The sequence below is a fragment of the Eublepharis macularius genome, chromosome 1, assembly GCF_028583425.1.
Source record: "Eublepharis macularius isolate TG4126 chromosome 1, MPM_Emac_v1.0, whole genome shotgun sequence".
Taxonomy (NCBI): domain Eukaryota; kingdom Metazoa; phylum Chordata; class Lepidosauria; order Squamata; family Eublepharidae; genus Eublepharis; species Eublepharis macularius.
The window spans coordinates 130,402,729-130,415,776 of record NC_072790.1 but is presented as its reverse complement, the minus strand read 5'-3'; the positions used below and the strand labels follow the sequence as shown (position 1 = coordinate 130,415,776).

Sequence of the window (13,048 nt, the reverse complement as noted above, 5' to 3'; positions counted from 1 at the left end):
CTCCTGACTCTCCTTGCCAACTCGAAAATAAAAACAGGCCAGCAGAAAGAGACAGGCAGTCGTCAATGGCTAGGGCTGAGGCAGATGTCAGCAGAGAGAACAGAGGGGAGAGACAGCAAGCTTGGCAGGAGGGAGCACCACTCTCTAGAGGAGGATTGAACAAGCTTTCTGCTCTGCAGAATGATGAGGGAGGAGAAGCAGGTTCCCAGCTTGGATGACAATGGATGCGGATACTGAAAGAGAAGGAAAGCCCAGAGCCTTTAGAAGTAGGCAACTCTCTGAAAGACACTAGGGAAGCAGCTCCAGTGTCAGAATCCAAAGTGGAGGGAGAGCTCGATTTGTGGCAAGCTCCTAGAGAGTTAAGTCTGTAAATGACTGCAGGAGGGTTTATCTGTGAAGTAACAGGAATATTTCTAATTATTTTATTTTATTGTATTTGTATTCCGCCCTCCCTGCAAGCAGGCTCAGGGCGGATGTGAACTACTACTAGCCAAACGTAAGGATCAGAAGTCTCCTTTGGTTGAAAATTACCTGGACATCTGGGAGATGTCTCATGAAGCCATTTTCTTCCTAGTATAAATAATAAAAGTTATCTTTGGCTCCATTTGTAACTCCAGTGTATCCAAGAACCCTCACAACCAAATGGTCCTATTATTATGGTTAAGCGAGAATTGAAGGCCTTATCATTATGGTTAGGGGGAGATAACTTGTGTATATCTTAAAATACCAAACAGGTGGGTGTTGATACTGTACTTTCACTTGGATGTGGTAGGAGAAAGGGGATAGAGAAGAATCTACATCCAATTTGATATGGGCTGAACTGATGACATTTCAGGATAAACATATACCACTTCTAATGTCACCATGGAACCAATTATTGGCCATAATTTCCAGGGAATCTGGCAACTTTTGTATATGGGAAAGACATAGCTTGACTAACTTAATACATTTTAGAGGTACCCATCTGATAATACATTTTGATGCAGTGCAAGAAATAGTTATCTGTACATGTAGTTAAGGAACTGTGCGAGTTTTGGATAAGAAGTTTGGTACATATAGAGAGGACTCACAAAATCTGGACAATTTTTTCCTCAAATTTCTATCACAAAAGGGGCTAATGAAAAGATTCTGGGGGGTCTTTATGGATCAGACCATGCCAGTATTTTAGGGATCATACCTCCATAAATACTAAGTAAATGTAGAATACTGATGCTAAATGTATTAGCAGGAGCAAAAATCTCAGTTTCTTAATTTTCGAGAAAAAATCGCCCCTATATGCATAAATGGCTTGGGAAAGTATGGTACATAATGTATATGGGGAAAGGAGCAGCTGTTAAGTACTCAAGAGAAAAGAAAAACTAGGCAAAAAATAAATGTTTACAGAACAATGGCATCTGTCTATTAATTACTGGAATCCAACACATAAATTAAATAATATTCAGCAAGAGATTTTACTAAGTACTTAATTCAGGTTATACATTTTGCTAGAATTCCTTTTTTTCACCTTTACAGGAATATATTGATTGTATTTATTTATGTAGTTACACATGTGGAAATTTATATATCATTTTAGTAAAACGGGGGGAAAACAAAGTCAGCACAAGCCAAATAAAACAGTCCAAAATGCCATTGGCATATATGCTGTAATATAAGCAACATTAACATGATGATAAAAACAAAATGGGCAGTGTAATTCTAAGCCTTGCCTCTCTGCCATCATGTGGTTGTCAGTGTAGAACCCTGGTGCTGCTCGTTCCTTCCCAGAGGACTTTCGCAAGCACACAATGCTGACATGGCAGGCTCGGCCAGGCACGGCCAGGTGAGAATGCTCCCTAGTTGTTCTAGCAACACTGGCAGAATCCACCAATTGCAAGGCAGCTGCAGTTGACAGTGTTGTAATTGGCAGGGAAAGGCGTAGTCACTCTGTAGGCTGAGCCACATTTGCCATTGCTGCTGCCAATGCTACCCCCTGCCTGCAAAGAGCAAGTGCACAGGATAGAAAGACTGCCAGGATTGGGCTTGCCGTACCCCAACAGAGGCACCTGTCCCAAGAGCAGCCCTGCCCTGCGGGGGAGAGGGAGTTACACTGAAGGTGCAGACAGGACGCCCACCTTCCACCCGCTCGCCCAACTCCCATTTCTGATAAGGGCCAGATGGGCAGGTGAAGCACTGCTCGCTAGCAAACTCTCCCTTTGCCACTGCTCCAAGAAACATGCACTGCCATCCAGAACAGTAAGACCAGAAAGGCAGTAGGACTCAGTGAGGGTTGTACCTGCAGTCCCTGGCACTTAGGATCAGCCCCCCCAATCTCAGAGAGGCTGCTCCTTAGAGATAAGCGGGCAGGTGTTCTGAAATGAATGATGGGAATGCCCATTGGAAACAATGGGACAGGCTTGAAGACCCATTGAATATGATGGGAGAATGCCCATTGACTTGCAGTGGCTCCATTGAAATACATTACTGCATTGGAAAGATGCATGGAAAATTTGGGATGATCCTTGAGAGTCATGCTCTGGTGCTGGGATGATGGCCCCCCCAGAGTGGAATGACAGCCCTTGCGACCAGAAAAACTGCTCTGGGGGCTGTCATCCCAGCACCAGAGCAAGATTCCCGAAGTCCATAGCTGCCTCCAGAAAGAGCAAAAGGGAGAGTGGTCTGGCCTTGTGGGGGAGGAGCCCTAGAGATCCCAGGACATCACTCCACATCCCACCCTCACATCCTGGCATCAACCTCACACACACACACACCCCACATGTAGCAGTCTTCTGTCTGGCTTATCAGACGCGAGTAGCGCTGTCGAAGAATGAGAGTCCTCCATGGTGCCCCCTTTTGCCAGACACAGATAAGCAACACTCCAAGTTCCACCCCGCTGCCTGCAGTGAATTTGAAGGAGGAAAGGGGAGAGGGAAGCTAAGTGGGACTGGAGCCTCCAAGGTGCATGCTCTTTTTGGCAGCAAAGCCACACAAAGGTGCAGAGGCATCTGGAGCCTCCTTTCCAGCCCAGATCCAGAGACCATCCTCCAGGATGTGTGAAAGGGGAAGTGAGAGGGGAAGCTACTGCTATCCACAGGCAAGCAAACAAGACAGGGAGGGAGCTGTTGTTCAACACGGACTTGATTGAACTGCCCAAAGTGTTGCCAACTTCCCTTACCCAGGAAGGAAGCTGTGCCTGTTTGCGCAGCAGTTGGAGCCAGGAGAGCCATTCCTTGTGCTGCTTTCTCAGGAGCAAGTTTGAATCGCAGGCTGCCTGGGAAACTGCTCCTGGGGCTGGGCTGGAAAGGCAATCAAGAAGGATTACTGGGGGCTGAACAGCCATGCGCCTCGACTCCCCGATGGCTTGCAACCTGCCTGAAAGGGAAACAGAAAAATGTGTGGCAAGTGGCCTGGCATCGCACAAGCCACAGCCAGGTCTGCCATGTCCTCAGAGAGTATCTGTGGCCAGGGGCGGTGGCAGCCAGCAACCAGATGATGAATGCCCCTCTGGTGAGAAATTGCTCCTTGACTGCATCAGGATGTTTGCACTGCTATCATGGTGGCTTGGAGCTCTGATCCTGTGAGGGAACCAGTCGAAGGGTTGCATGAACTCCCTCACAGGGGATTACAAGAGTGAGCACCCAGTCACCTTGATCCACAGCTGTGCTCTCTCTTCTGCATGAGGGGGGAGTGCAGCCAAGAGAGGCTGCACCAGTCCCAACATGGGCTGCTAGCATCCCCACCACCCCATCCAAGGAAGCTCTGTTGAGTGTGGTTCCCTGGGCGACTGCCTCTTTGGCAGGCATGGGCCATGATGCCTTGAGAGCAGGGGCTGCCCTACTGGCTGCCAGCCAGCCTCAACCATAGAGCCCTGCATTTGGAGAGGGGTGCTGGCCTGTGTGAGGGGAATGAGGAGAGCGAGCTGGGGCAGCCTGCTCCACAGCTCTTTCTCATCTGTCACAGGTAACCTGTAAGTGAACCTGTACAGAAGTTGTTAGTCAGACATTCTGGACTTAGCTCTCCTTCTCTGTGTGAGTGCAAAGTGCTCCCAAAATTTCACAAAGTGCCCCGTGTGCTCTTGCCCTACCATCGTGTTCTCTCTCTCCCTCCTCATGCTCTAAGTCCCCACAGCAGAGGGCTCCCAGGCAGAGCTTCATGCTATGCCCACACTTAATTGAGTTAACGAGTGCCCTGGTCAGACTTTATGTAGGGGGGCTGTGCTTGGGTGCCAGGATGAGGGCTCAGCCCCCTTAGGGGCACATGGATTGGTTGTGGCTCTAGTCAGCATCCTATGCCCCTCCATGTTGTTTGAGCAGGGCCAGGCATGGGGGGAGCTACTTTTCCTGCATAATGGGTGCCTATGGGCTATGCCATCATTTTTTGTGGCGTAACTTCCTGTCGCTGCAGGGGACATTCCCAAGCCCAAATCGGCTTAGAACACTGACTAACTTGCATCCCTTGAGTTAACTGTGTGGCCAGGTGCAGGGGGGAAACCCAGGTGCAATGGTGCCTAAGAGAACCAACCTAAGTCAGGTTTATGATGGCATAGTAGGCAGATACTCCATTGTGGGGGCTCATTGGCTTCCTGAGCTCTTTTGCCCCCCTCCCCCACATAGGATTGCACTGATGGTCAGGAAAAATTACTAACTCAGCCAAAAGCTCAGGAAAATAACAACATCCAATATCTAAAAGTCCAAATGGTAGGCACCAGGTGAGCTTCTGGGAGGATGCATTCTACAGCTAGAGTACCACTTCTGAAAAAGCCATGTGTCTGGTTGTCATCTGCTTCAGCTCAATTTGGGGATGCATAGAGCAGAGTTTGGGATAAAGATGGGAGGAGTATAAGATAGGATGTAAATACCCTTCAAATACCCTGATTCTAATCAATGTAGATAAGAAATAGAGACATACAAACAGCTACCGGTTCAGCTCATGCACTGTTTTCTAGTTGCGAACAGAGACATGATTTTTCGGTATCACTTCAATAGTTCATCAATCTGTTTGTGGGTGTTCTACAGGTTGTTTCAATGTATTCCTAACCATGCAGTACAGTGCAATTGGTTTTTCATGCATGTGGGTTCTCAAGCAGCCTGATTGAGGTCTACTGCCTTTCCATCCTTGCCACATAACTGCTTTGCTCAGCAGGCAATTTATTAAAAAGACAATTGTTTAAATGGACAATCACTCACAAATCATATACATCAGTCATTAATAAATGTGTTTCAATAAAATCCTACTCCTCAGTGCTCATCTAAATAGTCTTTAGAGGAGCTAATGACTGCTGATCAGTTTGAATCAGCAGCATCTTCGCACAGCTGAAGTCTTAGGAAAACCCAGTACAAACTACTTCAGCAGGCATTCACGGCTGCTGAAGTGATTAACTCACATCTGATTGCTACCTTCAGACAAGATAAGATATCTCCCTTTCTTAAGATATCTGCCTTTCATGACCACAGAAGGATTAGCATTTAGTATGGCAAGGAAAAAAGCTCTTAAAAAGCATAGAGTTGATAAGTGTATGATGGGAAGGGTCTTGGGGGAGGAATACTAAAGAACTGGAATTAGCAGGCGTGATGCACTCAAAACACTGTGTTGGCATAATCTCTTTAATAGTTTTTTATTACTGTAAAATCTTTTGATTTCCTGAATTAATTAATCATATCTGATGATAAGTCAATCAATGATAATTGATTGACCAAGAGCTTTTTGCCAGAAGGACCTGTAAGAATCTTGCTTCAAATGAGCTAAATGTCCATCTGGACTGAAAAGGAGTTTAAGCCATATCTTAAAAGCAAACAACCATGCCCTAGCTTCAAGAGACATTTGACCGAACACAGCACAGATAACAGCACCAGCAACGCACTGTGGAACATTTAGCAGCCTTCACAAAAATTGTAGGTGAAGTCAATCTATGGTCTCCTCAACTGAATTTATTCAAATGGCAGTAACTCATGTACTGACAGGAGTTAGGCAGAAGATGCATATTACTCCCACTCTGCAGTCACTCCACTGGCCCCTCATCAATTGCCAGGCTCAATTCAAGGTTTCGACTATCGCATACAAAGCCCTTCATGGGCTTGGCCATATCTGGAGGACCCCTTTCCCTATTCTCCACCGGGGCAGCTTCGCTCATCTGAACAAGGCGTTCTGCAGATAACCAACCCTTCAGTTGGGTAAAATCAGCAACTGCATGCACATACATTTTCTTGGTGGTACCTTATGGAATAGCCTGCCAGAGCTGGTAAGGAAAGCGCCCCCTCTCCTGGCTCTCCACAAACTATGCAAAACTTAATTATTCAGGAGGGCTTTTTAAAAGTAATAAGTCTGTGCTGTAAGAACTGGTTTGGAGAGGATGCCTTGGATAGGGACAGGGTCTGTTGACTATTCTACTGGGTAATGTTTGTTGATGTAGATACATTCCTACTGGATAGTTTCCAAACTGGTAAACATGTCATATTTAATTACTTACACTTTGTTTCAGCAATGCTTCATCTCTGGGTTTCTGATTTATGACCATTTCAAATTTCTTCATCCCATACCATATTGTATTTGTTCATTGAATGTTCTAACTATTGATCATATTGTGCTTGTTCACGGAATGCCGTAGTTGTTGTTCTTATTGACTTGCACTGTGTAATCCACTTTGGGTTTCAGTGAGGAAGGCAGACTGTAAATAAATTAAAGTTAAGTTCATTTGCAACAATGTCAGATAGCAGGAGAAAACTCAGTCTGAAATCTTTAGGCATCACTGCTGGTCATAGTACTGGAATAGACAAAGCAATTCCCTTATATGCTTCCCTTATATAAGTCTGCTTCCCTTATATGCAGCTTGTGTTTGAACCAAAGTAATACATTACATGTTCATTATTTTTTTTTACTTATTCCAGAGTTTGTGAGTAACAACCTATTTTAAAGATAGCAGTATTTTACGGTTTTGCCTAACTAGAATAAATCATGCCTATTCTTTTAAAAGTTTGTGTAACCATAGAAAGATAATTTCTAAGAGAAGAATTCTCCCAGAATTACCAAATTTCAAACTGAGGAGGTGGAACTTACAGGTTAATGCTGTCTCAAGACAGAGGACAAATCCAGTCATATTAAAACCTTACACGTTGGAGGCAGGCACTCAACTAGAACTTTTATCCCAGATATGCTAGCTTTCTAAATGATGGGAGATTTTTACATAGGAGAGTATTCAAAAATGTAGATTGAAGTGGTACAATATAGAAACTATTCTACCACAGGGTTTTGCCTAATTTTTTTGCTCAATTTGAATTCTTTCCAAATTGGAGATTGATTCGATTTGATTTGGCCTTTTCCTTTCCTTGTAGGGATTTAAAAAAAAAGTTTTAATGCAAAACTTAAAACCAACAGTACCTCTTATATGCAAATTCATATTTAGGCATAAGATTTAAAGGATTATTTTTCAGTTGAGTATAATGACAAAACTGATGATTGTTTAAAATTCATCTATATTTTAAAAGTTTTTAGAAGCAGATTTAAGGAAAAAGCTGATGCATACTAAAGAAATGAGTGAAATAGCAAAAGAAACAGTGAAAGATTTCAGCACTCAGAAGATACAGTTACAGAACTTCATTAATCAGATGGAAGATTGGCTTGCCAAAATGGAAGAATCACTTTTTGGCTGTGCTCATAGCCAGGATCCCTTAGGTCTAAGTACAATCAAGGTGGGTAGCACAAAAAGTATATATTTTGAGCTTCATGTTCCTTTCACTGATTCTATGATACTTACTCACTGCTTTCCTCAGCTTAACTCCCATCAAGGAGTTATTACAAGGATAAAATAGGGGAAAACAAACATGTAAGCTGCCCTGAGCTCCTTATGGGGGGAAGGAATTAGATAATTGTATATCTGACTCAGCCAGGACATTTGTTACAATGGTCTGATGATCACATATATCTTCTGTTTGTATCTAAATGTACAATAGCTTTTGCATGATGCAGATTGGAGGGATTTTCTACTCTGTTCAACTCAGTGACAAAACATTGAAAGTACAAATTAGTACCAGGCTTAAGCCATTTGAAATGTATATGAGGCTGCATGTATATTTCCAGAATTTGCAGTTCTTGCTCATTAACCTGCAGTTGAGTCATGAAAAAGGCTAGAATTGTAAAACCTCAGTATGCCTTTTTAGTGCCAGTAGTGCAACAGTCAATGGGGGAGGGGATTTAGAATTAAAATTTAAGAAACTTACAGTGCAGTCCTTTGGTGAGTTACTCCAGTCTACATCTATTGAAGTCAAGGGGCTTAGACTGGAGTAACTTACCACAGGATTGCACTGTTAATATAAGTTGGCATATATGTGGACACAATAAAAGTAACATCATGTGATATACTTAATGCCACACATTTGTTCTTTAGAAAATACAAAAGGAGCTCCAGCAACAGCAGAGCAACTTTGATTCCACACAGGAGACCCTCAATAGCCTCTGTCGTAAATATCCATCCATGGAACTGGCAACTCTTGGGAGCGCTGTCACCTCCCTGATTAAGAAGTATGATGCTGTGAATCAAATAAGTTTGAAAGCACAAAATTCCATGCAGGAGTCCCTGGAAAAACATTTTCTCTGTGAGTCCTCAAGATTGTTAATATGTTAGCCATTTAGATCACAGGAATGTGTGTGACTGCTTAAGATGATCATGTTGGAAAGTTTCCATTGACTTCACAGAATTGTTTTTGAGCACAAGCGTTTGTAAATCTGTTAGTGCCAAAAGCATGTTTTATTGACCTTGCCACGTAACCATTTTGTATGTATCAGGGCTTGTCGCTGCCACCGCTGGGCAGGGCGCCGGCTGGGCCAGCCCTGACATCAGAGGGGCACCAGGGATGCTGCAGGACCCTGCTCTGTGGAAAGAGGGGCGGTATACATCACCCAGACTCCCTCTCAGTCCACTCGCTGGCCTGCTCAACCTGGCCTGCTCGCCCCCTGCGTCCTCCATCATCTCCTCCTCCCAGAACTCTCCTCCAAGCCTCCACTCTCGCACTGCTCTGCTCTCACTCCACGCCATCACTCCTTACTCACACCCACCACCTCAGAGCTCTTCCTAGCCACCCTTTATAGGGTTTCCTTTCTCCACCCCGCCCTCCTTCCAGGCTTGTTCCCTCTCCTGACTTGGCCCAGCTGTGCCTCCCCTCAGGTGTTTCCCTCCTATCACTAATCCCTTCTAGGCTTCCTTGCCTTGCTGGCAGGGTGGGGTTGAATGCGAGTCATCCCCAGCTGAGGTCTCCTTGGCCTTGCTTACAAGGAGCTGCCCCAGTAGGCATTTGAGCTGCTGAGCTTGCCTGGCCTTGCTCACGAGGAGCTGCCCCAGCCAGCTTCTGTGCTGCTGAGCTTCCCTGGCCTTGCTTGCGAGGAATTGCCCTGGCCAGCTTCTGGGCTGCCTGCTCATTGATGCTTGGCGGGGCTACCCATCTCCTCCCCCAGAATGCCTGTGGCTGCTCCACCTGGAGGGGCTTGGCTCCTAGCCACTCCTGAGCCAGGCTGCTGTCCTCTAGCCAGGGTGTGGCTCTGGGCTGTAGTGGCTGCTTCTCCTCCTTGGCTGGTAAGGGCTCCGTTTGGGCTGCTGCTGGGTCCCTATTCCCCCTGCCTTGGCCCTTTTCCTCTGGCCTGCTTAGCCCCCTCTCCTCCCCCTGGAGGGTGGGACTAGCTGGTCTCTCCCTGCTCCCTCCAGCCCTCTGAGGCTTTGGCCTTTCGCCCCTTCCCCCTGGAGTAGGCAGGTTCTGGACCTGGCTGCTGGCTGGGGTGGCAGGGCCGCTGCCTCCCGGTTGCCTCCCACTGTTCCCTCCTGGCAAGTCTGGGGGCTTGGACTCAGACCCCGGACAGTATGTACTATCTTAAGATATTTGCTAATCCACTGGTCAGAATTCACTCCAGCGCTCCTCCTGCTTTCTAATAACACTAGATTGCAATGAGGTGGCACTGTTTTTATAACACAAAGTGTTTTCTCTTTGAGTTTCTTAGGTAATGGTTCAATCTTCCATTAGTGAATTAAAATCAATGCCCTTACTTTAGTGGCAGTGAGTACGGTATATAATTCCATGGTGGCAGCTGTTAAACAGTTAAGACAGTATTCTAACTGAACTTTGAGAACAGAAGGTCTAATGCAGCATTTTAATTATTTTTCTCTCTCCATTTCAAGCGTCAATGGGGGAATTCCAAAACTGGTATTCTAATTTGAAGACTGCTGTAAAAGATTTACACATTACTTCTGGTGACAGTAAATCCATAGATATAAAGCTCCATGAATTGAAGGTATGATTAGAAAAAAACCACTCTTATACATCCCTACAATCTTAAGTATCTTACAGTCTCTATCTGGAAATGAAACAGGACTTAGAGAGCTCACTACAGTAGGATTCCACCATCACCTCTACTTGCATTTTCCTTTCATTAATTTAGCAAGGTACAGGAGGGTAAAGAGAGCTCCAGGGAAGAATAGCTTGCATTAATATTTTGAGCTACCTCGGTCTGGAGAGGGAGCATACATATTTACTAACTAAATAAGTAAAATAATAAGTTCCCCATTGTTCATAGCATCTGTGGATGTCCTATTCATGTTCACAGTAAAACTCTACTTATGAAGACCAGGGCCCAAATAGTACAGTTTCCTACTACAGAAACCATCCCTGTTTCCTCCCCTGTATGTATATTTGGAAAGGGTAGCAGTTTGGATTCTTTGGAAGCCAGGCTACCATCTGTTATCTTTAATGCCAGCTATGGGCTCCCTGCTCTCTCACAGGAAGCAAGAGCAGTAAGACAGGGGAGAGAGGGAGAGAGAGCAAACATGCCTCATCTGATCTGTAACAATCAAGGCAAACCATTGAAAAAAATGGTTTTAAAGGTTCAAGGGCTAATGTGCCACAAACCAGCTGGAGACGAGGGGTGCTTCCTCTCTCTCCCCCCCCTCTCTCCTTACTCCTGTAGCCTCTGTGGGGAGGTATTTCTATTATCACTTACATTTCATTTCATAAGTCCAGAAAGGCATGGTTATCGTTTTTATGAAATTGGGATTATTCCAATATTCATTAAAGTCGAAATTTTCCCCAACATGACTGGTATGATAACAATACTCATGATTAGGGGTGTGCAATGCCAGGGTGATTTGGGTTTCCCGATTAGGTTTACCAGAATCGGAGAAAAATTCGGAATGAAGTGAATTCCGGAAGTGGCAAGCCTGGAATTCAATGCTTCGTAATGATTCGGCTGTTATTTTCAATGGAGAACATTCTCCTGGCTTTCCGGGAGCCTGAGGGAGGCATTTTCTTTACAAATCATACCATATTTGGTGGGAAGCTTCTCATAACTCTCCTCTAATGACCCCTCAAGTTTCAGAACGATTGGACTTCGGGGGAGCCATGTTATGGCCCCCCAAAGAAGATACCCCCATCCTCCTCCACTCTCTATTATTCCCTGTGGGGAAAAACAAGGGGGCTTTTAGGTGGCTTGGGGTGGACCTGCTCCTACCTGTCCTACCATGCCCTCCCCAAGTTTCAGGGAGATAGGGGGGAATGTTATGGCCCCTCAAAAGTTGTTCTCCCACCACACCATTTATTTCTACTGTGGGGAAGACTCCCACAGAATAGAAACACATGGATTGTGGCTGCCAATGGCCGCACCCACAGTCCAGCTACTACACACCCCAAGCAGCCCCTCAGAACTACACCTTTCCCCCCCAAAAAACTAACCATCCCTGCAGAAACTGGCCAGCTACTGTCTGTTGGTTCCTATTGTAGGAAAATACAGACTCCCACAGCAGGAACACATGGAATGTGGCATCCATGGCCACAGGCATAATCTCCCTTTCAATCTACCCCCCCAGCAGGCCCACAGACCCAAAGACACCCCCCAAATTCCCCCCCCCCAGAGCAGGCTGGCCAGCCACTCTCCATTGTTCTCTATGATGAGAACTTTTAAACTGTCTTTCTCAGGGCAATTATGCGCAGGCTAGGAGTGCCACAGTGGAGGGCACACTCCCAAGTGCAAGCTCATCCCTGGGAAAGCACACCTGAGCCACAGACACGCATCCCCAAATCCACCCCCCCCCCCAGAGCAGGCTGGCCAGCCACTCTCATTGTTCTCAATGAGGACAAACCTTCACAACAGAGAGTCACATACACATTGAATTAAGTTAAAAAAAATTATTTTTTCGCTTTCAGTTACAGCATTAAAGGCAAATGAGATTAGTATCACATCACAACAGTCTCCTAGATAGGACCACAGCTACCCTCAAACCAGAGAATCATAGACACATACACTGAATTACTTGAATTCCAATATGAATTCCAATTCAGCAGCCTCCCGTTGGATTTTGTTTTTGATTTTGTTTTCTACGCAAAAGAATAAATGGACACAAATCTGACATTAGAAATGGAAACGTCCAAAAACCAGTGGGAGAACACTTCAATCTACCAGGACATTCCACCAAAGACTTAAAGGTCGCTGTGGTTCAACAGAAACCTTTCAAAAACAAAATCCAACGGGAGGCTGCTGAATTGGAATTCATATGCAAATTTGACGCTGTCAAGCTGGGACTGAATAGAGACTATGAATGGTTATCACATTATCACAGGTAACAGATTTCCTTTACAGCGGCGTGGTCTGGGGGAGCCCAGTGACGCCTGGTGTGGGCTTTTGGGGACCACAGTTCTCTTTGTCAGATGCATCTGGCAGGGAGAGCTGTGGTTATCGAGGGCTTATACTACATAGAAATTGGATGCTTTTACTGCTGCAAACTAACATGGCAAACTGACTACACACCAAAAGGAGATGTTTACATTTACTAGCAAAGGAATGTTTTGGTTGCCTCCCCCCTAATTGCATCTTGTCCCTCCTCTCCTTCTCCCCCCTCTCCCCCCTCCTCTTCTGTATTTGACCAGTTTGTATCATGCATCTGACGAAGAGAACTTGATTCTCGAAAGCTTATGCTGCAATAAAATTGGTTAGTCTTAAAGGTGCTACTGGACTCACCTACCCAGCCATCCAATTCCCTCCTCAAGGAATCAAGCTGGCCCTATACCTCAAGTTAAGGGAAAGCCTATTACAAAAAATGTGC

General features: G+C 45.3%; 1 protein-coding gene across 1 annotated transcript in view; it reads left to right on the top strand.

The window, feature by feature from the left end:
* The window catches only part of SYNE1 (spectrin repeat containing nuclear envelope protein 1), a 471,821-nt gene that overhangs the window by 129,796 nt on the left and 328,977 nt on the right, over nucleotides 1–13,048 (top strand). The window contains exons 42-44 of the mRNA XM_055002895.1: nucleotides 7,458–7,661; nucleotides 8,357–8,564; nucleotides 10,136–10,248. Of these exons, the coding sequence (XP_054858870.1) occupies nucleotides 7,458–7,661; nucleotides 8,357–8,564; nucleotides 10,136–10,248 (525 nt within the window). The remainder of the gene's footprint in view (nucleotides 1–7,457; nucleotides 7,662–8,356; nucleotides 8,565–10,135; nucleotides 10,249–13,048) is intronic.